The following is a 27,503-nucleotide window of genomic DNA, read 5'->3' as shown; positions in this document are numbered from 1 at the left end:
GTCGGCGACTCTTTTTATTAACCCTCGCTTGATGCTACAACTGGTGGCGCCGGGGTGCGGCCAACCAACGCGGTCTCCTCGTCGCAACCTGGGTCAACCCCGAGCATTCTAATCTTTGTGCAACTCCGGTAGGGCTTTGGTGATAAGGCAAAGCAAGACTCTGTCCCAAATTCTGCGGCATCATGCCGCCGTCACGTCGTCGCCACAGGTAGGGCCGGTGATGCAGATTAGCGCACGTCTGTCCCTACCAATTACGGCGTCAGAGACTGGCCAGCAAACTTGGCTTCGGCCTAGCGCTCCAACATAACTAGCTCACGCCGGACACAAAAAATCATTGTTGTGAGACGGGTGCCTGGCTGGTTCCCGCTCGCGCCGCCTGTGGACCGCTTCTTTGTTGGGTATCAACGCCGTCTACCCAATTGCCACCCAACCCTATCGAGGGGGCCCGCCTGCTCACCATATCGTCTTTCCGCCGCCGACCCACATGGCGACAACGTTGGACACCCATCCGGTCGAGCCTTCGTCACGATAGTATATATGTCGACGACTCATGGCAAGCGACTCGGACTTGCTCATGGTGAAACTTGGTCAATCATTTGTGTCAGCACGAAAGGACATCCAAGCAGCCGCACCACGCCATTTCTACCAAAGTAATAACGTCATTACCCCACGTTACGCCAACCGCGGTATACTCGAAATCCTGGGATGCAAGCCCAACCCATCTCGGCCCGCGGCTTTGTTTTTTTTTTTTTCCTCTTTTTTTTTCATTTTTGAGTGGCCAGATTGGTAGAAGCTGGATTTGGTCCATGTTCATTGCCCAAACTTTAGCTTACTTTGGCCCTGCTCGAGCTTGTTGCTTCCGCCGCGCCCTCCACGCCGTGAGGAAGACGACACAGTGGAGCTCTTGTTGCTTGTGGCACGCACTGATGCTTCATTCCGCGATCTTTCAGCGAATGCTGATTTGACACGTTCTTCTTCCTGCATGTCCTTTGCCATATGCCAGTCCATGTGGCTTTGTAGTGCTTCCGATTTCTCGAATGAGGCGTTGCAGCGAGTGCACCGCAAGCCAGTTTGCTCAGGGTCGCTCTGTTGGATACGTATGCCTGCATCCGCTTCTGCATCCGCTTCTGCATCTGATTTGTGATGACTATGGTTCTTCTCCGCGCTGCCATCATCATGTTCCCGGACATGGGCCGTTGTAGCATCTGCGTCCGCGCTAGGTATCCTCTCCCGCTGGCCTTTGGCGAAGAATCTCTGTATGCCCGCTTCCTCTGCACGAGCTCGTTTATGCGGCCTTTCTGACGATGCGGGTGCGTTGTTGCCGTGGTCAGCAGCTTGGAGGGACATGGCTGCATCGCCCTTGACCAGAAATGCCCCGATACCCATGTTGTTCTTTATGCCGTCTTCAAACCCTCCGACGGTGAGGCTGAGGTTGTTGCATGGCCATATGCCGCCATCACCTAGGATCTGCGACAGTAAATCCTTGGCCAGGCCCATGAGCATCATTTCGTCAATCGGCCTGCCTTGGGGTATGGGTATCTGCCGGCTCCGTGCCTGTGCCATATGCCGAGCGCTCAAATGAATGGTTTTCGGTCGACGCTTGTTCTCCAGCACACCTTCCTCCACAAGCCTGTTGAATATATCCCCCACAAAGATGCGGAGCCATTTGATGGCCTGATCCTGCGTGTTGATGTATGGTCTGAATGACTTGGCAGATAGCATAGACTTGATCTGCGTTCTCGGGTTGACTTCACTTGTATCAACTCCGCGTATCGTATTGTAAAGCCATATACCGGTCTCTTCGCCCAGCTTGGCCTTGAGCTGCCCGACGGGTACCGGCAACAGATCCTTCACTTGATCTGTTCCAAAAACGCTGACGACTTGCTCTCCAAGCTTGCCACCCAGGTTCCGAATCTTGGTCAGCTTGAAGTCGTGCAAAAATATTCCTACTGCCCTGTTACGCACGACCGTCTGACGATTAGGCTTCTTGTAGCTGGACCCGAGTTTGCTCAAGAGCTTGTTGCACGCAACACCAGCGGAGCAGGTATAATGGAGCCGCTCGAAAATCTCTGACCTCAATCCACGCACGATTTCTGACCCGATCAGGATCGCCACGTCGTCCCAGTCCGGATCTTCGCCCTCACGCTCCTCATCCAAGTCGATGAGTGCATCCGCCTGCCAGTTCAGCGCGGAGATGGAGGGCACCGGCAGCCGCTCTGCTGGATCATTGTATGGCGGCGGATGCTGGAGCTCGGGAAACCGGTCGAGGAGAATGGAGTGCACCTGTGCTGACAGATCCAGAAATACCTCGTCGACGCTGGCCTTTTCCACACGTTGGAGGTTCTGAGGGAGATGGGCGCGGACCAGCGCCAGGATTTTGCGCGATTCTAGCCGGTATGGGTCGAGGGAGACCTTGTCCGTGGCCATGTTGGCAGCGGCGTCGTCTCGATACGCCCACTTGTCGTCGCCTTCACGCCATGTTGCAACGTGCTGTGCGATGAGTTCTGGACAAACTTTTTTGGCGTCCAGAACGGAACCCAGACGGCTTCCAATCCCACTCTTTCGTGCCGGGTAGTTGATAGCGATCAGTGACTGCCTTTGTTGGGATCAGCGATACAGTCTTACGCGGGCCGGCGACACAAAGGCCCTTCGCCAATGAAAGAACTCACCACTGCTGAACAGCCAGCGGTTGGTCGTCTGGCAGCCCCAGCCGGACCATCTCACACTGCGCGTAAAATGCGTCTAGATCGACATGCGCAATGACACGCAGCGGGCTAGACGTGACGTAGTTTGCCATCTGGGACAGGTGGCGATATGTGAATTGGGAGCGCGTGCGACGCGTCCCGTCATCGTGCTGGTCTGCTGACGACAGCGGCGCGTATTGTCCCGGAGAGGAAGGCATGCTTGCACCAAGTCAATAGTACAGCACGACAGCGTCTGGTACTCATTTGAAGAATTGACGGCTTGTGAGAATTCGATGAGCTGTCGGGCGCGTTTGCATGGCACCGCAGTGCTGTGATGCACCCAGAGTCCACCTTTTATCGACCGAGGAGTGTTCACAGTGCCGTGGTTCACCTAGAGCTCATATATGCAGGTCCAGTCATCATCTTATCGTCTACTATGCCTCTTGGGTAAATATGTTGATGGAGGCAAGATTCTATGATGGGCTAGAGCCGTGATGCTGAGAATAGCCCGCCCCACATCCATTTCTGTCAAGACAGGCGCGAAGCTGAGCATAGTAAAGATCACAGTTTGCAAAAGTTCATATCCAAAAATTACTCCAGTGGCCAAAGGCCTTGGTAAGTGATTCAAACTAAATCACATGAAAAGGGGGAAAGCGCCAATCCCATACAGTGCCTATTGCTTCTTGTCGACCTTCAACGCCCGTGTCCAATCTGTTATATTGGCCATGCTTGCACTATCCCTGCCGACTTTCTGCGTGCATTCTTCTTTGCTGTCCATTGCTCGAATTATCAAATTTTATTTTGACATGAAATTATCCGTTGATAAGGAATTTCGTTCATCACCAACCCCAACATCCGCTTTCGGTACCCAACATTCATTTTTGCGATTCGCAACTCGCTCGCTCGGATATCTCTGCGGTTGCCTCCTCAAAATCATGAAGATCCTGAACAGCAACAGCCAGTCGATGTTGTAGCATAGTCATTTGCGAGTGAAGCTGGTTAATGCTAGACTGCCAGTACGCCATATCGTGGTGACGCTTTACAGGGTCCACTTCGTACGCTTGAATGTAGGAAAGCTGCTGGTACTGATGTCGAATGTTATCCTCCGTAAGGTGAACGCTTTGCGTCGCCTCTTCGATTTCCATCTGAAGTCGTTGGCGCAGTTTCGATCCACGCCGCAGCTCAGCCATGCGTTCTGGTGGGACCTTGCCCGACATATTTGCTCCTAGCTTTATGCGCTGCCCAATTCTTTTGGCGATTGAGCGACTCTGGGGAGCCTTGTAAGCTCAGGAGGGTTGAGAGTATGTCACTGACGCCGACAACGTAAAAGACGACAAGATATGCTTACACAAGCTAGCTGCTTTACGCCGCGCGACGAAGTGCGCGTCCTGGTAAAAGGCTTCGCTGGTTATCGTCAAAGATTCGAGAGAGACAAATCAAAAGAAAATGTCGGTCTTCCTATTTCATAACTGTGCTTCGCACAGCTCGCGCGCGGACTAAGGAGAAGCTCTAGCGATGCTCGCAACTAGTTGGTGAGGCACTCTCGGCTCTTGGCGGCTCTCAAAGAAGGCTAAATGAGGCGGCAGTCTGCCAATCAGCACTTGATCATCGCTCGAGGACTGACTTTTACTTACAGGGCGATGGCTTCCTGCCCACTGTTTTTGAGTCGAGGGGCCAACGCAACCAGTGTACAGTACTTTGTAGGCGACACTAGTATGGTAAATCGTGGAAGTTCTGACTCGACTTCACCCTGTCAAAGTTCACATTCGGTAGCCAGCTACCGATTGAGCCAAAGCTATGTGTAAGACAGTATTCTGTCTCGGCAGCAAAAAGGATGACGGCGTGGTATGAAACAAAAATCGGATCCAAGGTTAAAAATGAGAACAGGAAACTGGCTCTGGCTCGAACGAATATAAGGCTCTCGCCTCGGGCTCATGGAAGAGGGGAAGCAGGCGACACGCGGGGGGTTATTAGGGACGAGAAGAAACAATACCGGTAATCTGCATGGGCGTGGAGTGCGACAAGGAGTCGAGTGAAAGGAGGGGGGGTTCTTGCCGGAAGCCCAGGTCAGACAATTCGGCTTTCTCGCGTGGTCCAAGTACCCTTCCGACCAGGCGCCGCCTTGGCCTTGGCTGCAAATGGATGGGCTGTCGGTGGTGTTTCTCATCTGTTGACGGGTTGTCACTTGTCATCCCACGCGCACACATGCGCGTACCCCTGCTCGCAGCGGGCGGAGCATTATTAAATTGACGAACACGAGGGCCTGTATCCGTACAGAAGTGTTCATACTCTAATGTGTTGTAGGCTTGTAGCTAGACCGCATCTTGCGCCCTTTCTGGCGGATTTCATGGTGCTTCTCATGCTGGTAATGAGGACGGTACCGACGTGCGTCCTTTCCATCTAGGATTATTAGTCGGGAGTCTTTGCAAACCTCCAGGGGGTTATTAGAGGCAATATGGCCTCCTCTCCCTTGCTTCCGCGCCGCTGTCATATGCAAGCCCTAGCCCCATGGCCCCTCCTCCTTCATTCAAGAATGACAGCAGCCGGGCTGATTCTCCGCCGAACTCTAATACGGACATTTCGCAGATGCACTTCGGACCATTTGCACGCTGACCAAACACTCTCATATGCGCCTCGCAAGCTTAAAGAACATGTACCAACATTTGCCGTGCATTTCATGTCTCTTGGCGCTTCAGCTGATGCGTTGTTCGTTTCAATGCCTTGATCGCATGAAGGCGGGTCGCACAGCATAAGAAAAATTAGGACACCAAAATGCCCTCGAGCGCGCCCGCAGGGACACTCTTTGACTGCCAATGTCAATGTGCAAGGGTCCAGATTGCGTGAATAGGCGACAGGTTTCTAGCACGAGGAGAGAAAACCGGCCCTGTTGTTGCCCCGTGGATGCCGTAGAGGAGCACGAGAGTGAATCAGACTCAACTGCTACCGTAGCCTGGTCTTGCCAAGCATGGACGGTTGCGGGAGAGACGCCTATCAAGAACTCTAGCGCTCTGCAGCTGACCCATTTTCAGTGTCGCGAGACCGTGCAGCTGCCTCTACAGAAATAGTCATCTTAGAGAAGGCATTTGATATATTGAGGCATCGTTGTATGTGGTGAAATACACGCTGGGGGGGCACACAGCAGCTTACCCTGCACCCATTGGGTTCCCGCAATCACCGCAGCTTTCTCTACCGTGGGTTATTGTTCGAGTTACCGCTGTTTCCTATCCTGATAATCGTACTGGGAGTTGCTGTTAGTCCTGGGATTAATAAAATCACCTGTGCTAGAATTTCTCGATGCATACCAAGCATCCAAGTCCGCATCACGCATAGCTCGCCAAAGTTGGAGGCGCTCGCACGGAGGCGCTCGCGCAGAGTCACAAAACTTGAACTTCGTTGAACAATGATATTATTAAATACACAATTGACTTTGGTGATTGTCCGAAGTCATAAGATATGGCAAATTGTTATCATTGCCATCTATCACCGATACGTTGACTCGGGCGAGTACCGAACCAGTAGAATATACCGAATTGCCCCCAAAACACGGTAAAACATCATGACAGACATTTTTCTAAACCAAGAAAACTGGGTGCAAGCGAAAAAGAGCCGTTCAATTTAGATATGAGGTTTGGACCGCGATGATCTTTTCAGAGATTCGACTGTCAAAAACTGACTGTTGAGATGGTCATTTCCAAATTGTCCCATTGGTACAGCCATTGACTCGAAATGGTCCTTAATATAGTAGATGCCGACCTCTTGAAGATGATCAAACTCGTTGTACAGGAGCGACTGGTCATGGCTTGCTGTGCCAGAGTAGGCATATCGCTCAACGCAGTCACTGCCCTCAAGGGAAGCCATGAATGTTGGAAGAGATTTCGGGTCGTCTTGGCTCAAGTACTGTGCCATTTGAAGTGATCAATGATGGCAGATGTTAAAGGTATCTCTTTTGCAACCCATCGTTCAAGAGCCCACCTCTGTGATGCAGGGTGGTCATCCAAGGCTACACAGTCAATTGACACAATTCTCGAGGTCAAGCTCGAAAAAGACTGGACTATGCCAGTGGATGGGGCTACAATCAATATGCTGGCCGTGACGTTGACACCAGAATTTCGCAATTCAGCTCCAACCGCTATCGGGAACGACAGGATATCCAATTCTGGCGTATCTGGCGAACGTTTCGCTTTATTGTGACTCGATATCGGGGCCATTGCTCATACTCACGGCAGCCCGGGATGCAGGTTGGTCAGATTCGTTCATTACAAGAGAGGAACCGGAGTCCCGGTTCAGCCATCTATCGACGCTGTCATACCAAAATTCATCATATGTGTCACGGATAACGTGGAGAATAGAAACCCGCTCAACAAAGCCCAGCTTGTTGTCACGGACTTTACGATCCGAGTTGTACTGCCACCGCACCTTGCTGTGGCCATGACAAGGCAGATTCTCGAAACCTGAACGACAAAGGCCGTCATTGCTAATCAAACTTGCAAATTGTATAAGAAAATTCGCATATTGTATGTCAGAGTTTTTTGAGATGGAGAGAGTTACATCGGGGAGCCGTGACAATGGGTGTCTGAGTTGCAAGCATGCATTCTCCGCGAGACGCTCTAGTTTCCGTCACAGAAGCCCAGGGCTTAACAGAGCAATATGAAGGGTGAGATCATGATAAATGTTGTAAAAATTCAACTGTTGTTGATTGTGCGTCGTTAATTCAGAAACGCAACATGCTTTGTAGAGAAAGAACACAGGAGCAACAGCGGAGACGAAGGGGCTTGGTTCAACCGGCTCGGCGAAATCTGGAGCCACACCAGACACAGCTTGCAATCTGTAGAACGAGTTTGAATAAATATTCTTGATCGAATTCAAGTAGTGAATATAAATCTGGAATGGAAGTAAAGAATCGGTGAATGATAGTAAGCCAAAGTTCTCGACCAAAGTAATCAGCCGAAAGTTCGATGATGCAGCTACGTGGGCTAGCATCGTTTCCCTCGCTCAATATTTGATGTTTAAAAACAGTTGCATCGGAGCTCAGAAGTGTTGAATCGTGGCCGACTCAGCCCTGAGCCATGTGTGGAACAATACACATGGCGACTATCTCTTTCCGATGCACTGCGGCAAGCGTCCGCCCGCCGGAAGAAAGCATGGCGTAATGCCAGGAAAAATAAAATAAAAAGAAAACACTACAGGCGAGGATGATTCTTTTGGATTCATACTTGTTACCATATTGTCCTTCCTTCACGCATTACTCAACTACAATGAGATTCCGAACGTGGTGAGCAGTTTCGCCGCAAAGCGTGATCAAAACCTCAACAACAGACCGAGAGTACCTAACGGGAAGGCGAAAGTAATTCGGATGCTCTCTTGCACATGGAGAAGAATCCCAGTTTTAAAGCTTGAAACTTTTGTTCTTTCTTTCTTTCATTCTTTTTTAGTTTGGCATTGCCTGGCCGCAACAGTGCTCTACAGCAACTCAACTCTAATCGGGCGGCAATGCAGCCCAACTTGGCGAGACGACGAGTTCCTTCAGCTCAACGCGATTCTTTTCGTTTGGAATCTAAGAGGAAATAGCTAGCCGGGCCTCCACAAATAGGTCCCCTGTGGCTCAGTTGGCTAGAGCGTTGGACTGTTAATCCAAAGGTCGGAAGTTCGAGCCTTCCCGGGGGAGTAACATGATTTCTTTTTGATCTTTTTGACTCCATACAATGTGGATACTTGGATAAGGCATATCTTGATTCACTCTTATTGTAACCCGCCGAAAACTGCGGTGCTGGTTTCTTGCCTGGGTTGCAACACGTGTGACACTGCTTCCATCACGAGGCTATCATTTATTAGTCTTTGATAAATGGGAAATGGCAAGCCGAACCCAGTTGTTCCTCCAATCTAGTTTTACCAAGTATAATTTTTTTCGGAAATTTGTTGCTGGAGACAGTTGACGCGCCAGGTTGAAATTCTTTCTTTCTTTTTTCGCCGAAGTGGGTTGCATGCCCCAGAAATTTCCATTGGACGAGTTCGATCTGGGTAACACTTACTCATGTAGCTCAAGGTAAGGCCTCAGTAATGGACATGTACGAGCGGCAGCCAAGCAAGAACAAGGTTACAGCCTGATGGGAAAGGCGAGACTCCGTCTGCGGCTGCAGCCTCGTGGGCTAGCTGGGCTAGAACCTGACACTACCGGACATAAGCTCTTCGTTACACAATGATGGCTTTGGCTTACAACCCAGAAGGAATGTATAGTGCCGCATTTTTTTAGACGGACGTGCTTCAATGTGACGTGGGCTTGACGCGTCCTCCCCAAGCCCAACGCCAACAAAACACAGGCGGACAGTTACTTTTGCAAGAATACGCCGGCGGACAAGGCATCCACGAATCTTTTGTGCTCTTTCGGAAGTGGTGGTGGGCCTTCCGAATCCAAGGCAACCGGACGTAAGGCAGCTGCGTCAAATTTGGGTTGTCGCCAGACTGCAGCAGCAGTTCATGGGAGCACCTCATTGTACAGGATGGCTGTCATGCCATTCTTTGGCGATCGAAAAGGGATGCGATTGCCGCGACTCACCAGAAACCGTCGCTATCATCACACCTGATGCAAACCTGGTAAGAAATCACAAAGACTTGGCACTTGATTCAAACAAGGATATAATGAATAAAGGTTTCTTGTAAAATCTTTAATAGCACGTAGAAGAAGTATTGTGAAGTGACCGTGGACACATCTGACTTGCAGCCCAACCAAGCACCACCTCGCGCAATCGCCTGCTTGTACTCTGCCAGATTTCAAAGAAAACACTTCTTATAGTCTGATTGATTCGAAACTGGGTGCAAGAGACTTGTTAAGAATGTTCGAATCTTCTAAACCAGGAGGGACGCCTTCTCTGGAGCTGACGTTTGAGCCGGGGGGGGGGGGGATGAATGCATGGGGCTTACCTTGCTGGCAGAAATGGGTGTCACAACGTTCAGCTTGATTGGCTTGATCCTTGTACTCGATGAGAATCGGCACAGTCTAATATGGAGTACGTCTACCACATACCAAAGTAGCTACTTGCGAACCTTGCCCCAGGCGACAATGACGTCTCCGGAATCCGCGTAAATCGGCGGCTCAGGAGCCACGGGGGCCGCACCCGCACCAGCGATTGCTGCAGCAAAAGCAATAAAGACATAAAAGTAAGTCGTCATTTTGACAAAGAAAGATGGTTGATTATAAACAGATGTGGATAAGCAAAGAAAATAGAGGTTTTGTGGTGCTCAAAATGCAAGAAATCGAACCTAGAGGTCCCTTCATCTGCCTTTTATAACCTGCTTGCCCGCCTCCCCTCCCCGACTGCGAAGCTCCAAAGTTGGTGTTGACTTCTTGAAGCAGTAACATAATTCAAATGTTCCAGGCCGAGGAAGGCTTCTGAGTCAAGCCATCTTGTGTGACTTTTTAAGGATTGTGTGTGTGTGAGTAATAAAAGTCTGGTTGGCCGCAGTCCTGCGTGGCCGCTTCGCACCGCGGCATCCCCGAACTGACCGCCACCGCCGCATTCCTGCTTTTTTTTCTTCTTTTTTTCGACTCGGGTCGGGGTTTCTGTCGCGCCCGTTGTTCTTGCTAATACAGAAGCGATGACTTGTAGCGTGTAGCGCTTGGCCCGATCACTGCGACAACGGGGCTGCGCTTAATCGGACCTCATGGCAGCAGACTCGAGTTGGTCCTGGCCGCCGAGGTTAGTGCATCGGGGCAGCAACATTGCGAGGTGTGGTGTCTTCATGTAAAAGGAAGCATGTACACCGGAGAAATTTCTCATGAATAATGTCCCAGGCTGGAGGTCGCCGGCTGCGACAAGGCGCATTACCTTGCGGCGGAAGGCTAGTCAAGCCCCCCCTCCACGTACTTGGCGGCCACCACATCTGCTTCTGGGCCAACCATCATCAACACAAGTCTCCGTGTAACTGTGCTACTAGAAAGTCTGGTTTTGGAAACATTTGCTCATCGTTCAGGAGGGCGAGGTTGGATGGGTAAGGCCCACAGGTGTTTGGCCGAACGGTAGTGCTAGCGTAGCCTCGCGCCGGAAGCAGTGGTCACTACCAGATATGTAGGACTCGATTGACATGGTCCAGATATTTAGGACTAACGTGGTTTGGATTTGATCGAATTCTCCTCCTCAATGTCAAAAGAAAGTAAGCAGATGCTGTTGTAACCCAAAATGCCGACGACAGACGACGATAGACCATTGGATGATGGCAACGATTCCGATGGCTCACCTCTCTTGGCTGACTCGGAATCAGCAATGGTCAGAAATAAAGCTACAATCAGCCTAGAACTCGGGATACTGGGAGTCTCACTTCTTTTGAATATCACTTTCATCATTTTGCTGGTCGTGGCTGACTGTCCCCATCTTTCTCATCGGCTGCACCATGGTCGTTGGATGGACATCCGCCTATACTGTACGCGACTTACATGCAAAGGGTACGAGGTGAACAGCAACACCCACTGACATTGGCATACAGCTCCGGCTTCTGAGTCTATCGAGAATATACCCCGAGTCTTCAGAATGGCTTTTCAGGACGACCAAAGCCCCTACCAGGGATGGCCGGATGACGAGAAGGACCAGCTGTGGCAAGACATGTACAGCAGTGAGCATAGAGATGATGAGAGCTTTCCCATTGAACAGCGACTTACAAATGATATTTTTTAGAGGGAATGTCTATTCGAATCGACGAGCAAGCTGCGGCTAGTCTACTCAACAGGACGGAGCACGCTCCAGTGGTCGGTATACAGCACGACTACGTCGTTGGACTTGACGTGTTTCACCAACTACATTGCCTGGTCAGTCTTCTCAGTCCCAGACGCCGTATCAGACTCTAATCATCTTTAGAATATGATTCGGCAGTCTATATACCCCGCTCGCTATAATTCGTCCATTCTCCGTAAAGACGGATCGGTTGATTTTTTGGCTTGGTCTCATCTAGGTACGATGCCCAACATGAACGACTCACACCGACTGCCTGGGGGACGCAGTGGAAATGCTTATGCCGGAGATGAAATGATATATCTAACCAACTTTGTCCACTTTTCAGACCACTGTATCGAAGTGCTTCGCGAATCGCTCACCTGCGCTGCCGACGTCAGCGCCATCCCCTACAGGTGGCACCACGAGACCAAGATTGCCGAACCGGACATACGAAGTGTACACATGTGCCGCAACTTTACAAAGATACGGGAGTGGGCATTCGGTCGGTTCATACCCATGACGACGAAGCGAAAGCACGTCGAGGACGGTGTGGTCGTGGACTATACTGGCGTCGGCCGAGACCCGGAAGAGGTCCTGGCCGAGGAACTGGCCAACCCCGAGGGCTGGAACAAGACCGTGAACGATCTCTGATGAGCAGACCTACAAAGATTCTTGTCACATTTCTGCAATTGCATCCGAGAGCGCCAGCTGCATTGTTGCGAAGAGTCCAGCGCCGAGCAATGTGGTGGACCAGTTGCGCCCACCACTCACTCTCCAGGATACAGCTGGGTGCTGGTACCCGGAGAGATAACGTGGCAGATTCGATGGCAGATACTTTGGGTCAAGTGTGTTTGTTCTCGTCGGCGTATGGATCGCATCGAATGCGACCGGTGTGCGAGCACCCTGGAGCATCGACCACCCTGTGGCAATAGTTTTGTTTGTCTCACGGAACCTCCTAAAATCTGACAGAACTTTTACCCAATTCTTTAGGTATAGGTGGTTTTTTATTCCCTCTCCTTACTTAAGGACTTTGGCTTTACTCGTAGCAGTGAGAGCGGCTGATGTTGCCCAAAGGCCCGTCAAAGTTGGAGTTGGGGTGGCTGCGTGCATTGCTCCTCGTCGGAACTCGTCAGACAGGGGAGCTTAAAAAATGCATCGAGCTTTGGCATTGAGCATATATGCAAACATGCCGTTTCCAGGTGTATATAGCTGAAAAGGTGCCTTCATCGTCGCATTTACCCGCTCAAAAGTCCATGAATGAAACAGTCTTCAGTTGGCGTGTAGTTGGAGCAGTTGCTGGGAGTCAAAGGCTGCCCTACGTCGGAACGATTAACACACCATGGGAAGAAGGAGAAGAAAAGAAGAAAAAGAATTAGTTATTATTCATGCAATATTGAATGACGAAAAATGACCACGAAATAACATGGCCAGGCTTTGTAGCAGTGTGCCCCGACTGGGATACAGATACACCCGCCAATGACATTCTTGTGACGACCGGGAACATGATGTGGTCCTTTAGTTTCTATAGTGCGACAAAAATCAGGCGATTTCAGCCTGAGACAGGGAGCTGCAAGGTTTGTGAAAGTTGCGCAGGCGTTCTTTTTTTATTTTTATTTTATTTTTCGTCTTTTTTTTTGGGGGGGGGGGGGGGGGGGGGGGGGTGACGAAGGCGTCGGGGAAAGCCCGAGTCCGTCTCAGTACAGACGGACTACCTCCGACTACTGTGCACACTTTTGGTCTTGACACATCTTTGGGAAGGAAAAAAACAAAAACGCCAGATCAAAAGCCAAAGAGCGGGCCGTACTAGTACAGCTGAAGAGATATACAGAGACAAAATATCACTCAATGAAGAGCTCACTGTTCATATCCTGCCTTGAGCATTCTGGAGTGCGTCTCGAAGAACAGCCCACGAGCCCTAGGAAGAAGGGGCGTGGAAGAAGAGGGGGGGGGGGGGGGGGGGGGCTAGGTTGATGCAGTCTCTCGCGGCGAAAGAAAAAAGCTTCTTTTCTCGCCTTCTCCTCAGCTGAGCTGAGTTTTCCCCCGCAGACGGGTAGCCGCATGTCTTGGCCCACCGGCTTGGCCAGGGTAACAAGACCAGACGGAGGCGGATTTCGCTCCCGGACTTTGCAGGAAATGCATTGTAGCTCACCGTCATGGATCGATTGCTAGGTAGTTTGTCCTCAATGTCCCTGCAGCGGCGATCGTGCGCATATCATCGCCACAATGGTTTTGTAGTTGGCCTGCCTTGAGAGAAGGAAAAAGACGTCGCTTCTTTGTTAGCAAGAGGAATGCACTAAAGTGATTGTATACTGCAGATTTGACCCCCAGGAATGCCAGTAGACATATGCATGCAGTACCGGGTCCGTCTGTGCTGGTATATTGGCTGGATTGTTGGCGTATTCTCGCCCCTTCAGCCCAATAGTCTTTTCGCATTGAACCCGAGTTTGCTCGTAGAAATGGCCCCAATGCGAGCCAACGGACCTGCCTGTTCGTTCACCTTTTTCAACCTCCCATTCATTCTGCGACAATGCCGATGCAGTTCTGTGGAAGACATGTTTTGGACAATGTGACTGGGCACCAAAGTGACCATGTAAGCCACGCCGGCGGCGCTTCGGGAAGCCGCAGCCTTGCTAACCTTGATTGGTGGGACTAAACATCACTATTTGAACGAGACAAGTAGAATGAGACAACTCGAGTGAGCTCTGCATGTTATGCAGGCCGTGAAAACGGGGGTTGTGACTGTCACCACCAAATCGTCATCTATCACCATCCCCCGGAGTTCGAATTAAAGGGCCTAGTTTCCCCGGTCCAAAAGACTGACTTTTGGCATATCATTCCGTTCGGTAATCCTCCCATCTTTCTTATATCAGACTTTTGGATTGTGCATGTCAAAGTCTGGTCTCTTTCCCAAAGCGACCAAATATATATATACATATACTTTTGCTTTTGGTTCTACTTCCACTCATCGCCCTTCATGGACTTTCGTCTGGAGCAACTCAACTCTGGGCCCGACGGCGCGCATGTTCTTGCTTCCTGGATCGGCCTCCTCTTCTCCGTGTCCGTCAATGTCAGCTGCGCGCCGCCCCGGGACTGGGCGCGCGCCACGCCCTCGCAGCACCTGCACCGGCTCGTCCAGAGTCTCCGTGTTCCACACATCACGGACGACGAGTACGACTCGGCGTCGCGGGACCTCTTTGCGCGCATCCTCCGCGCGGGCGAGCCGCTCCTGCGCAGCATCGCCGCCGGCTCTCGAGCACGGCCGGCGTCGTCCCGCCTCGCCGACCATCTCTTCCTCCCCATCCCCCTACTCCACATGGTCGACGACGACGACGACGAGCAGCAGTGCGTCCACGACGGGCAGCCGCCTGGTGGTGGAGGCCGGCTCGAGCGCGCGTCTCACCCCAACAAGTACTTTCCAGAGCGCGTCCGGCATGCGCACCCGGGGGCCGACACCCTAGCCTTCCAGATCGACCCGGACCTGCCGCGGTACCACGTCGGCCAGGTCCGCGTCCTCGAGTCCCTCGTGCACCACCCGCTCGTGGACCACGTCGCCTGCCGGGTGCTGGTCGACGGCGAGCCCATGTTCTGCAAGGCCGAGCGCGGCGGCATCGCCTTTGGCGACTCGGTGGTCGGCAGGGACTTTCGCACCATGCTCGAGCTGCGCCGGGCCCTGCGCGACGCGGACCGGCAGGGCGGCGACAAGACACATGGCCGCCGCGCCGCCGCCGCCCTGCGAGTCCCGTCCCTGCGCGGCGTCCTGCACCATCCCGACGAGGGCCACGTGATTGGCTTCCTCCGCGACTGGGTGCCGGGAGCCAGCCTCGCCGCGTACGAGATGGGCGACCTCCCCGTCGCGCTGCGGGCGGAGTGGGACAGAAAGGTCGCCCGGACAATTGACGAGCTGCACCGGCTCGGCGTCTACTGGGGCGCGGCGGAGAGCGAGAGCGTCATCATCGACCCCAGCGGCGAGCCTTGGCTGGTGGACTTTGGCGCCAAGGTCAACCTGGGACTGAAGCGCGAGGAGCACGACCGCGAGGAGGGGGACTGGCTGGACTATGATTCCATTTACGAGTATCTCGGTACCAGACAAGAGACGGCGTCCAACACGTCGGACGATTCCAACAGATCCGGGTCGGACGATTTTGATTCGGACGACGGCGGGCTGTTATGGGACCTGGAGGTTGATATCGTTGAGGATGCCGAGTAAACAGAATGCGAAAGTGTTAGCACAGGATTGCGTGCTTGATGGCAGATCTGATGGATAATTAATAAATGTTTCATGTTTCGAGAATGCATTACCGGCCCAGATACCTCTCGAATTATTAAACTCTCCAACTAAATTCTAAACCAAGTAATACAAAGTATGACTGTTTTTCTATCCAAAAAAGTACGCCTGCTATGCTACATTACCAAGATCTGACCACCCGGTTGACTTACACAACTCAAACAGCAACACGCTCCTTTGGCTGCGGAGGATCAACAATTTCACATTCGGTAAAGTGATGACGTCTCTTTACGTCATACAAGCTGTCTCCCGTAGGATAGTCGCTCTCCATGCTGTCGTGGTCGCAGCAGGGCGAGTGTCTGATGGGGAGCAGCCACTCCAAGGGCGAGTGGCCCATGACGGAAACCCAGTTGCGGGCGAAGCCCAGATCCCAGGGGTTCTCGCGCGACTCTACCCGGAGGATGGCAAATTTGCGCTGCGCCCGCACGTCGCGGCTTGCGACGGCCGTCGGCACCGCAGACACGGGCCCGACAGGGGTGGTGGCAGCTGGTGCGTCAGCGCCCGCAGCGGCAGCGGCAGCGGCAGCAGCATCAGCATCAGTGGCACCAGTGGCAGAAGGAGGAGGTAGTTGTGGCGGTAGTTGTGGCGGCTGGACGAGGCTGGACGGCTCCAGCGGGTAGACAATGGTTGCATAGTACTGCGAGGGGGGTGCCTCGAGCGGTATGCGGACGGCGAGGTACGATATGCGCGTGCGGGAGAACATGTCAATGTTTGTCAAGTTGGTGAGGATGTAGCGCAGCGAGGTCAGCGCCATGCCGGCGCTGAAGAGCAGGAAAAAGGCCGAGAGGACCACGCCTGCGACGACCCAGCCGTCGGGGGACGAACGTTGGCCCGACTGCTGGCTAAGCGTGTACCCCGTGATGGCGAGCGTGAGAGAGCAGTACAATGCGCAGTAGAATGTAAATTGGGAGAAAAAGTTGAATGCTGGCGCAAAATGACGTGTCAGTATTTTTTTTTTTTGCGGGCGTCGTTACGCAGCCGCTTCCGACTCACAGGTTTCCGATACCATTCCGCCGACCCAAGGACACAGATGATCCATCTTTCGCACGCAACGCCCGATTTCGCTGGAGTGGTGAGCACGGTCGGGCTTCCACTGGCGACAGCCCGAGCACCACTTTGGACGGCCGTCGGCCTCGCAGACGAACACGTCCTTGCTATAGAAGTTTTCCAACCCGGGGCTGTCCGGGTTCATATCGATTGGTGTCCAGGTCTGCGCCTCGACGTCGGGCTCCTCTCCGCGTCTCCGTCTGCGTCGTCGCCTCGAGGGCGGCGGCGGCTGCTGCTGCTGTTGTTGTTTCTCGTTGGCATCGTCGGCTTGTCCGTTGATGAGCGGCACCAGGCCCGGATCACGGATGACGGTGATAAAGGTTCGGAGGTACGCCGCAATCATGAGGAAGAATATGATAAAGTACAAGACAATCATTCCGGCACCGAAGCCGGTGCGGCCTTGTGCGCGGATATAGTATTGCACTGCAAAGCGTCATGGTAAGTACGCGAACAAAAAAACATGGAAAAAAAACAACAAAAATAAACAAAAAAGGGACTTGGAGTTGGAAAGACGCGCCGGGCGCCGCGACGTCAACGCACCACATATACGGCCGACGTAGATGTACGTCGCTACTACAAAGGCACACAGGATGAAGATTGGAATAAGGCGAATGGCCAAGCGAGTCGACACTCGATTGCTTGCCGGGCTGGCCATGACGGCATCGGTCGCGGCCGTCTGCGCCGGGCGATTCGGGGGTCGGGAGGGCTCTCGTCGCTGGGGAGTTCGCAGAGGGAGGCTACATGCGCACGCAAAGAACTGTATCGTTGGGGGAAAAGTTCCCGACTGTGATGGCGAGGTAGTATATGCGACCGGCGCACGATGCCCTGTTCCTCCGACGCGATGCTGATGATGCCGAAAGGGGGGGGGGGGTTGTTTGATTGAGTGTAGCAAGCGGCTGTGTAGCGGACCAGCCACTGCAAATACGTCAGCGACCCAGCCAGCAATGGCCAAGATGCGGCTCAAGTAACCTTTGGTGGGCCGATCGCGCGTTTGGTGCAAGGCTAGTCGCTTAATGCGGTCAAGGGCCAGGTTGACTGCAGATGAAATTTATTTTTGATGAATCATGGTGCAGCTTTTCGTGTTGATGGATATATCGCGTTACTGCTTCCAAAGTGCTTTGTCGCGGCTCTGGCCAATTGAGGCATCGTATAAGTCATACGGCATAGATTTTGTCTCGACCAATTTCGCCTGCAGGTGATTGGATCGAGTCATTTATTATCTATTGATTTGTTGATTTATTCATGTTTATTTGCTTGCAAAGGTCACATAATCAACGGCCATAAATAATACAATATTTCTACTTTCTAGGCGTTTTTTCTTTTCAAAGTTGTTGCAAAGCCTCCATTTGGCAGCTGTAGCCTCTCGCTGCAGTTTCTCGCCCGGCGTTCTCTTATGCATGAGGAAAAGTGAGCTTGGCATGGAAACGCGACCTTTTTGTTCACCCGTTTAATTGAATTGGCAGGCAGTACAGCTATTCCAAACGATTGTCGTTTCATTGTCGCGATGCTCCAATCGAGGCTGCAGATCTCGAGTGTGCATCTGAATACGCCCCCCCCGCCCTCCCAAGACAGCAAACTCATGCGTATGCCAATACCCGTCTGCACGCCATCCTTTTCTTCATCCCGTGGTATTGGCGTTGAAACTGCAGAGGAAAACAAGTCTTACACGATCACTCGGAACCTGCTTCCACTCTTTGGTGCGCACGGTCGTGTTCCTCACGGTTTCCTCCATCACGGCGCCACACGCCACCATACGCAGCCACGCCGGAAAACCGGGCAGATGGGCAAAAAGGAAGCTCCAGTTTCGACGGTACTAATTACAAGCAAGGATCCGAGTACGAAGCACCCATGTACAACGGTTCGGGTACTGGCTTGTCGACGGAGATTGGGGGACAGACCCAGCCGGGGATATACAGCCGAGACTTGTCCCCGTGTCAAAAAAACAATCGCAGCGTTACACGGCGCTAGTAAACGAATTGAAGTCTTGGCTTTTCTTTTTTCCCGCCGTCTTTGAGACTTTTTCAAGTGGCACGAAAGCCAGATGACCAAAGTCAATTCCACGACGACGAATCTCTCCCATCTCACATCCGGACATTGGCAGCGCAACGCGCATGATCAAGCCTCGTCACCAGATCATAGGTCACGTAAAATCAACCTTGTTGACACTGTGCAGTCACCGGACCCAAAAGGTTCGCTGGTGTATTGATTTGACGCAGGCCAAAAGCGAGCCAATGCAGAAACAGAGTGACAAGCCGCATCAGCCATTCCTCCAGCGCCCCTCTCACCCCCCCCCCCCCGGGCCTCTTTCCCTCAAAGATCGTGCATCAAACTCTGCAACCAGGTTGCATTGTCTCTCTTTCTCTCTTCTATCTAGTGCCTGTGTAACGTTTCGGGTACGGCCAAGTAGAGGGAGAGACAGACGGGGACAAGGCCGACTTGCCGTGCCCAAAAAGAAAAAAAAAGAAAAGAAAAAGACAGAGAGAGAAAGCAGCCCTAGGTTTGTTGCTATCATATCATAGAACTAGAGAAAAAAATGAAAACGAATACCCGGGAAAAAAAAACCTTTGTCTTGTACAACCAACAGCACCCCCACAGGCATCATCTGCGCAATCCCGGACCATGTATCGCAAATGGAGAAGATGGCAAGCAAAAGCCACCCGGAGGGGGTAAAAAAAAAACGACATATCAGAAAACTTGACCTCACCTGGACTTGGGGGATGTTGTTGTCATCTCTCATCTCTCATCTCTCATCTCTTCTCACAGTCACACTCCCCCCTCCCCCTCTCCTCTTCCCGGTTCACAGAATTGGATTGTGTGTATGCAGGCCGACAGAGACGGACTGGGCTACGCAACTCGGCATTCTCCCCCTTCCTATTCCTTGTATTTTCTTTCTTCTCCTCCTCCTCCTCCTCCTCCTCTCCTCGGCAGCCGTTCCGCAAAGGCCGGCCAGAATGGATGCAGCCACTTTGCCGTCTCCACGCAACCTGATGCACCTGATGCACCTCTCCCTTTTTGGCATTCATATACAGCCCGATTCTTGACGACCTGCTCCGAGGTTTCGTACTGGTATATATCTACCCGTATTATTCCCTCTTGCCGCCGCCCCCTCTCGCCTTGTCCTGCGTATCTGTTCAGTTGGACATTTTCCTCTTCACTTCAGCCTGACCTTTTTTTTTCTTTTCACCTCTGAGTCTCTCGTTAACATTCCAGAGCTCTGCACAACTTTTGTTTCTTCATCTTGCTTCTAGACTTTCTTCCAGCCTTCTCTTCTTTCAACCTTGTTAGCTCCCTACACACTCACCCTTCCCATTTCTCTTCCTAACCATTGCTATTTCTTTACGTGTGGGATCCCGAATTCTATACATGCTTCATCCTTCTCCGTCACCAGCGCAATATGCCTCCCCGATCCCCTGACAAGACTTTCCACGACCTCTTACCCTTTAGTCCGCCCACTCCCGCTTCTGCTTCCGAAAAGGCCAGCCAGGACCAAGAGAGGCCGGTGCCGCCGGGGACGCTGGTCCGGTACTTCTGGACCTGCCACCACTGCGGCTGCGGCACCTTTCGCTGCAACGACGTCTCGGTGGCCGTGTGCGTCCAGTGCGCGCACGAGATCTGCGACGGCTGCACCGCCTTCTTTGGCGCTCACCTCCTGCGCTGCGTGGAAGCAGAGCATCTCCCCAGCCACGCCCCCAACCCCGGTGTAAGTCGGCCGCCCTCCATCATCCATCTTACCACCACCACCAACCAACCAACCAGCCAACCAGCCAACCCCCTTTTCCCTTGTCACCTTGCCGAGCCGAGCACTAACCTCGAGACCAAAAAACACCACTTACACAAGAACAGTGCGCCTGCGAGCAACCCTCCACGAGCAGCCGCTGCCGCCGAAGCCACCCCATCCGTCGATGCCCCGTCGCCTCGGGCACGCGTCGTCGCATGCGTCACGAGCCGTACGGCCGCCCGTCGCCCGTCCAGCACTGCGTCGTGACGTTTCGTCCCGGCCGTGACGGACGCCCCGCGCTGGGCACCTTCTTCTTCACGCGGCCGCGGTTTAACAGGTCGCGGTTGCGGGCCTGGCCGCCGTGCGATACCGGCACTAGCACGGGCACTAGCTCGGGCACGGGCAGCACCCGCTCCGGCACCCGCCCCGGCGGCCAAGAGACACTCAACTGCATCGCCCGCTCCGTCGCGGCCGCCCGCGCGGCCCCCGCCATCATCCCGCCCATCTACGACATGCTTCGGCAGCCGCTGCGCGGCGAGCCCGCCACGGCCCGGCGAGGCACCCCGGTCTGCACGATTGCGCTGGCGCGCTTCTTCGCCGCCGGCGCCGCCAGCGTCGCCCGCGCCCTGGGCGTCGCCCGCCACCCCGTCGTCTGCGTCCGCGTCGACCCCATGCTCGCCTTTGTCGCCTACTATCTCTGCGCCCACTTCTACGCCGTCTTTGGGGCGACCTGGAAGGAGACAACAACTGCGCGCCAGCCGTCTCGGGCGGCGCCGGAGTGAAGAAAGCCGTATCCTGGCGTTTTCTTTTTTTTTTTTTTCAAATATTCTGCTTCTACGCGATTCGCTGTATGCTTGGCAAGAGCTCTCTCTCGCAATGATTTATTTACGCAAGCGGAAGAAGGAGAGAGATGGAGGAAAAGACCAGAAAGAAAAAAAGAAACCAGTCACAGGAACATGCCGAAACGAGGCACCTCGGAAACGGCATGTGCTCAGGATACGACACAAAACCTCTTTTTTTTGTCTTCTACAATGGTCAAAACTCTTGGAGAGTTTTGCTTGTTAGATGTACATGCAGGATTTTGTGTCCAGCAATATTTATGCAATGGGCTTTACGAGACCTCCGAATGAATGACACAAATTTGGCTTTCTATACCTGTCAAAATGTTTAGAGCATTTTGTTTGCTGATGTTACATTATTGTGTACCTTTTTTTCTTCTACAAGTTCTTGAAGGAATCTTTGCAGGCCCTGGACGTATAACTCACTTGTCGCAGCTTATCAAGAGGTTTGAGATGCTCAATAGACGCTCGCTTTTCCGCACCTTTGACAACTGTCGCTCATTGTTCCCCTCCCTTTTCTTCTTCTTTTCTACTTGGCATTATCATTTATGACGTGTAACTTGCCCATGCAAGAATGGCATGTACACATTTTTGGCCTGATGGAGCTCATGTGTCACCTCGATCCCATGCATATGAGAAAAGTGCCAGTCTTGCCTCCACTCATGTGTCGCGCTCCGTTTAGATGCCTGCCGGCTCCCCCTTGAAGGGAAATAGAATTGCTGCTCTTACGCCCGCTTTTCTCTTGTGTAACTGACCAAATCTCCCCTTCTGTAAGTAAATAGGCCGTTTTTTGCCAACGTCGGCATCACTTTTGCCCCCGTCATCATCATTCCCGGGCTCGGAGGTTTTGCACCGCGGTGTGTGTGCGGAAGAAGCAAGGGGTGGTATAACAGCGAGCCCGGCAACTCGTTGATTTAGTTTCTTCTTTTGTCTCGCAAGAGGTCATTCTCGTTCAAAAAGGAAGTGAGAAAGGAGTGTTAAAAACAAGGAAAAGGCCACATAACTGGACGCAAGGGAAAAAAAGGCACCCCGATTTTCTCGCATACATCCTGTCGACTACGCCGAGACAAACAAGAAATAAGAAAAAAAATATGGCTTCAAGACACACCCACGCGCGCACACGCACGCACAACGAAGAAAAAAAAAGCAAAAATGCTGTACAACGCCTCCCCGACCCGACAGGACGGGCGCGCACCTTCGAGACATTGTCCTACAAAAGACAACCTTGTCCGACTACAAACCGTTCCGCCTTGCGCCTCGATGATCGGGGAGAAAGTGAAGGAAAAAAAAAAAAAAGCCTCTCATGCACGCCTCGTCACACCCGTTCTTGTCGCGGCTCTCTACCCACCAATAAGACCACTGCATGAGAGGATTGTTCCCCCAGCCCCTCCTTTGCTGCTGCTGCTGCTGCTGCTGCAATAACGATCGAAAGAAACCATTGCAGCTTTCTGGTCGCAACAAGCGGAATCTTCTTCTTCGGAGAAAAGAGCCCTGTGTCCATTTCCGCGTCAAACACTTGTCCCTTGCACGACGATCACCTCTTTCGTCCTGCGGCTGCTACAGGACGCTGGCATGTTTGTTCCTCTCCCCTTCCCCGTCCATTTCCCATCGCGCCCTCCCAACGGCTGAGCTCGTCCGAATAGTCTTTACTTTGCGCGAGTGTGTCATGTTGTGTGTCTTTCTGCATGCATATACATGTGTATATGTGTGTGTGTGTGTGTGGGTTCTCTGCATGGCCACCTCTTGCTCCCCTTGTTACCCCTCCTTGCCTACATATGCATAACGGGCGTTGCAACTATCACTATCAGTACTCACTGAGCATTGTCTCTCGGGTAAGTAGTGGCACGGGGCAAAGACGACCAAAGAGACACGCAAAAAAAAAAAAAAAAAAGACGAAAAAGTGCAACAAGGTTCATCGGCTTCCTTCGTCCGCTTCCCCGGGAAGAAGACGTCGCCTGTAACCCGTCCCGCGCCCCCTTCTCCTTCCCGATGCCATTATGCCTGCTCTCTTGATGCTCACATCCCGCGTATACCGCTCCGGCGTTCCGGTGATGATGGGGTGAGCAGTGACACACGGGACGAAGAAGAAGACGAGGTTCAGAGAAGCACGCAAGCAACATCTTGTGCCTTCCCAACAGGCAGGGGATGGCGAGGGCAGGTGTGTCACCCCTGCAAGCTGCTTGTGTTGCTGCTGCCTGATGCTGCTGCATGATAAATATGGCTAGCGAGCGCCCAGTTTGGACTACTTCACATAAAAAAAAAGCCAAAAGGGTTCCTCAAACAACGCCCGCCTGGTTGTGACAAACATGCAGAGGAATCCGGAACAAGCAGCATGCACTCATACACATACACACACACCACCACACACACATCAAAGAAAGAACTAGCGTAGAAGCAACGTGGTTGAATTGCAGAAGAAAATGAGAAACATACCCGATGAGAAAAGAGAGTCGGGCTAAAGTGACCAAGGTCTCTCAAGCCTACACCCTCCTCCCCTTCAAAAAAAGTTATGCATGTTGAAGTATCGCGAATAACATTCTCCAAAACTCCCCGATCCCTCCCCCCCAAAAAGCAAATGATGAGAAAAAGATCAAGAAGAAAAAAAAGACAAATAAATAATTAATCCCCGTATTCCGCATTGACAAGAAGAAAACAATACAGACCAAAATGATAAAGTCGGACGCCCTCCTCCCTTCTTGCCTCTCTCCCCTTTCCCCTTTCCTCTCGTCGCGTGTATTGAGAGTGACATCGTGATAAATGCTCCAGATTCCTTATACATCTGAATAATTCCCTACATGGCCTGCACAGCAGACACTACTAGTGCGTGTTTTTGCTGTGCCACGGCCGCTGAGTCAACCATCGGCAACGGCTTTGCCGCGCTTAGCAATCCTCAACAAGCTTGATTGTCGGCTTGGCAACCTGCCTAGGCTTGCCGCTGAGGCGACGATGGGCCGTCTTTGGCGTCACTTTTCCCTTTGGCGTCGTTTTGCTCTGAGGAGTGCCGCTGATACTGGATGCTCGGCTCTTGGGCGTGGCCTTTGGTGTACCCTTGGGAGTACCCTTGGCTGAGGCCTTGCTGGGAGTTGATTTTTTTGGCGTCGTTGTTTTGCCGGCGCGCACATTTTCGTCACTGGTGCCGACCATGGTAAGGCTAGACGAGCGCGAGGAGGCATGCTTTGTGCCCGGCTTGCCTGCGACGGGCCGACGCTTGATCAGCTTGTTCGTTGTTGCCTTCTTCAAGAGGTCGCCCGTGCTCGCCCGTCGTTTGACCGGTGTCGTTTTGGCAGAATTCTTCTTCGCCAACGACATGCTGGAGACGCCCTTCTTGATGGCGGTCGCAGCACCCTTGGCCGCCTTCATGCTTGCGCTCGATAGCGAACGTTTGACGCCGGTAGCTGGCTGAATCTTTCGCTTCTTGGCCTTGTCGCTGCCAGCCGCCTCGTCCCCGAGCATCTCCTTGAGTTTGCGCTTCCCAGCCTTGATCGTGCCCTTGACGGCCTTCTTCAGGTCGGCCTTTGGGGGCTTTACTTCACGCGGGCGTGGGCCGAGAACTCCGCGGCAGTTTTCGGAACCGCAGAGACATTTCTGAACATTCTTGGCAGAAAAAGGGTCAAAGTTGTAGTCGTACGTCAGCTCGTCTCCGGTCATGATGGGCTTGTCACCCGCAAACAGAGCCATTCTCGGCTGTCCCGAGACGATCCATTTGATCATGCGGCAGTTTGGATTGCAGCTGTGGTTGACAAATCGGGCGATGCTGCCAGTGGTGGCATCGATGATCATGTTTTGGTCAAAGCTCATCAAATAGTAGCACTAGGGCTTGTTTTAGCACATCTTTCATGCTCCAGCTTCACTTCAGAACAGCTTACCTCGTTCTTCTTGTACTCGTTGTTCATGCGACGTTCGCATTCCTCTTCCGTAATGATTTCGCCAGCGTACTCCATAATTATCTGGTGCGGGCGGAAGCATCGGTTGCTTCGCACGCCATAGCCACGGTCGGATGTCTTGATGACTTCGACGCCGACACGGTACTTGCCTCCCTTGGCACGTCGCGCGGTGAGTGTGGCAAATGCTCTATTGGTACATGTCTCTTTTCCGGCATTGCAGTTGATATCGTTACATTCGTACAGCATGATTCGGTTCTGGCAATTGTCGCCACAGCCATCTTCCGGTTTGCAAACGCACTTGGAGTAGTCTTGGTAGTGCGGCGACTTGCGCCAGTAATCCTTGGAGTCTCCAATGAAGCGATCTATGCGCGGTTAGCAAATTACGACGCACTACAACGTTTTTGAGGGATTTTTGAGGGAGGCGCACTCTTGGTCATTTTCTTCCATTCGTCGGGCTTCGGTTGGCCAGGAGGCAGCGGGTTGCAAGTCTGGAATGGCAGCTTGAAGTCGCGACCCTGCAGCAACAAGCGCAGGCCGGTATAAATGGGTGCAGGCATAACTCTATTGACGCGTCGACCATAGTCGAGTTCCTTGATATTGGCAAGTTTCTTCCTCTCAGCGGGCGTCAGACAAGACCTGGCATCGATGGGCGCATCTTGACCCGCATAAAGGCCCTTGGCCAGAAACTTCTTGGGTCCACGAGGCTTGATTTCGGTGACGGGCTCCTCGGTCTTTTCCTCTTCGGATTCACGGTCGGCGGCCTTGCTCTTCTTCTGGCGCGGAGAAGGCGGCGGTGCATTGGGGTCGACATACTTGCCATTGGCCCAAACGGTATGCACAACCGGGCGGTCATCAATGTGAGAGAATTCATTGGTGTCGCGCAGGCGCAAGAGCTCGCGAGAGAGTCGGCCCATCGAGCCCGCAACGGCCTTGCTTCCACGCTTGCCAATCTTGGACAGGCGAGAGCCAAAAGACGATACAGCGGTACCGACACTGCCGCTGGCGCGAGAGGTGAGACGACGCGAACGAGGGGAGTCGTGGCCAAGGCGACGGGTGGTGCGAGGCGAGTTGAGGTCCGAGGGCGTCCAGCCAAGATCGAGCGCGTCAATTGCATCTTTGCCACCACGAGACTTCGCTCTGGTTGAGATGGAGCTGCGAGTCGACATGCCATCGTTGATGAGGGTGTCGCCGGAAATGGTGCGACGTCGGCGGTCAGCGACCTCATCGCCATTGGCGCGACGTTTTCCATGGCCGTCGGTGCCACTCAGCTTGGAGAGGTTGTAGACGGGCGCGGCGGCGCAAGCACGACGAGATCGCTTCGGAGAGAGCTCTACGGCGGCGACAACGGTGGCGGCGACGGGCGCAGACGCAGACGCAGACGCAGGCGCGATGACGGACTCGACAGGCTCGACGAGCTCGACGGCCGCCTCAGCAGAGGGCTCAACAGCCAGCTCAACGACAGGCTCGACGACAGGCTCAAGCTTGAGCGTAGTTTCGGCTTCCGGGACAGGCTCGGGTACAAGTTCGGAGTCGGTCTGCGAGGCAGCGAGCATCGGCTCGGCGAAGGCGGCAACATCGTGTTTGGAGGCATCGGAATGCAGGCTGTCGCTGTCGGCGACGGTGGTGGGCGGCGTGGAGCTGGACGACGCGACATTGGACATTATATCGGCGAGGCTGCTAGTGCCACTCGACTCGGATGGAAGCCAGAGTGGTAACATGGCAGGCGACAGGATGTGAAGAAAGGAGGGAAAATGATGGGAGTCGGAATTATAGGCGTGTGTATAGTAAGTAGTAGTATGGAGGCGTGGGTGCGCGCGCGGTGGGCACGGGGCGGCGCGACAAGGAGCGTGATAAATGGGCGAAGCACGACAGCGAACCGCGTCGCATAGAACACGTCGAGCCTCGTACCGGGGCGGAGACTGAGCAGCAGCCCCAAAGATTGCGGTTTGGGGGTAAGGCGCTGCTAAAATGGTTCGAAACGAAGGAAAAGAGGGAAAAGAGCGTGATGAGATAAATTGCAGTAGACGTTAAAGGAGTGCTGCCCACGACGAGGTGACCGGGGGGGGCGCGCTTTGCGGGAAAGGGAAGAAGGAGAGTTGGCGTTTTTGGTGTGGAAACGGCGAAGGCGAGAGACGAGGCGACGGGGCCAGACGGAGGAGCCGTGCGGGATGGGATTTCTCGCTGATTGGCGTCGCACCACTAGTTTTACCGTCGACTACCAGTAATAAGCAACGCAGCCCACGGGAGGTCCAAGACAAGGGCGGCGAGTCAAATGAAAATGGCACTAGAGATTCCGTATCCGACTTTCATTAGCGGGCGAGGCAGGCAAGGCAGGCAAGGCAAG

General features: G+C 53.1%; 7 protein-coding genes and 1 non-coding gene across 8 annotated transcripts; 4 read left to right on the top strand and 4 right to left on the bottom strand.

Annotated features, from left to right (window-relative positions):
• Nucleotides 1–810: 810 nt before the first annotated feature.
• On the bottom strand, nucleotides 811–2,902 carry V2A60_002146 (uncharacterized protein; the record flags this gene model as incomplete). The annotated part of the gene is made up of 2 exons (XM_083253497.1): nucleotides 811–2,596; nucleotides 2,670–2,902. 2 exons carry the CDS (start codon nucleotides 2,900–2,902, stop codon nucleotides 811–813), a joined length of 2,019 nt encoding a protein of 672 aa, XP_083109623.1.
• Nucleotides 2,903–3,559: 657 nt separating this feature from the next.
• V2A60_002145 (uncharacterized protein) lies at nucleotides 3,560–3,901 on the bottom strand (the record flags this gene model as incomplete). Its single annotated transcript, XM_083253496.1, has 1 exon — nucleotides 3,560–3,901. The coding sequence occupies one exon, from the start codon at nucleotides 3,899–3,901 to the stop codon at nucleotides 3,560–3,562; it is 342 nt and encodes a 113-aa protein (XP_083109622.1).
• Nucleotides 3,902–8,275: 4,374 nt separating this feature from the next.
• Nucleotides 8,276–8,349, top strand: V2A60_002144. Its single transcript has one exon. It is a non-coding gene; the product is annotated as a tRNA-Asn (tRNA).
• A 2,857-nt stretch (nucleotides 8,350–11,206) lies between these two features.
• V2A60_002143 (uncharacterized protein) lies at nucleotides 11,207–12,037 on the top strand (the record flags this gene model as incomplete). Its single annotated transcript, XM_083253495.1, has 2 exons — nucleotides 11,207–11,288; nucleotides 11,733–12,037. The coding sequence occupies 2 exons, from the start codon at nucleotides 11,207–11,209 to the stop codon at nucleotides 12,035–12,037; spliced, it is 387 nt and encodes a 128-aa protein (XP_083109621.1).
• A 2,323-nt stretch (nucleotides 12,038–14,360) lies between these two features.
• On the top strand, nucleotides 14,361–15,593 carry V2A60_002142 (uncharacterized protein; the record flags this gene model as incomplete). Its single annotated transcript, XM_083253494.1, has 1 exon — nucleotides 14,361–15,593. The coding sequence occupies one exon, from the start codon at nucleotides 14,361–14,363 to the stop codon at nucleotides 15,591–15,593; it is 1,233 nt and encodes a 410-aa protein (XP_083109620.1).
• A 235-nt stretch (nucleotides 15,594–15,828) lies between these two features.
• V2A60_002141 (palmitoyltransferase PFA5) lies at nucleotides 15,829–17,373 on the bottom strand (the record flags this gene model as incomplete). The annotated part of the gene is made up of 3 exons (XM_083253493.1): nucleotides 15,829–16,595; nucleotides 16,665–17,141; nucleotides 17,259–17,373. The coding sequence occupies 3 exons, from the start codon at nucleotides 17,371–17,373 to the stop codon at nucleotides 15,829–15,831; spliced, it is 1,359 nt and encodes a 452-aa protein (XP_083109619.1).
• Nucleotides 17,374–20,112: 2,739 nt separating this feature from the next.
• On the top strand, nucleotides 20,113–21,218 carry V2A60_002140 (uncharacterized protein; the record flags this gene model as incomplete). The annotated part of the gene is made up of 2 exons (XM_083253492.1): nucleotides 20,113–20,418; nucleotides 20,562–21,218. 2 exons carry the CDS (start codon nucleotides 20,113–20,115, stop codon nucleotides 21,216–21,218), a joined length of 963 nt encoding a protein of 320 aa, XP_083109618.1.
• A 2,937-nt stretch (nucleotides 21,219–24,155) lies between these two features.
• On the bottom strand, nucleotides 24,156–26,820 carry V2A60_002139 (uncharacterized protein; the record flags this gene model as incomplete). Its single annotated transcript, XM_083253491.1, has 3 exons — nucleotides 24,156–25,085; nucleotides 25,142–25,521; nucleotides 25,587–26,820. 3 exons carry the CDS (start codon nucleotides 26,818–26,820, stop codon nucleotides 24,156–24,158), a joined length of 2,544 nt encoding a protein of 847 aa, XP_083109617.1.
• Nucleotides 26,821–27,503: the final 683 nt, after the last annotated feature.

The sequence above is a fragment of the Cordyceps javanica genome, chromosome 1, assembly GCF_051103115.1.
Source record: "Cordyceps javanica chromosome 1, complete sequence".
NCBI classification, from domain to species: Eukaryota; Fungi; Ascomycota; class Sordariomycetes; order Hypocreales; family Cordycipitaceae; genus Cordyceps; species Cordyceps javanica.
Note: the sequence above shows the minus strand (reverse complement) of the source record. Positions and strands in the feature narration are given on the sequence as shown.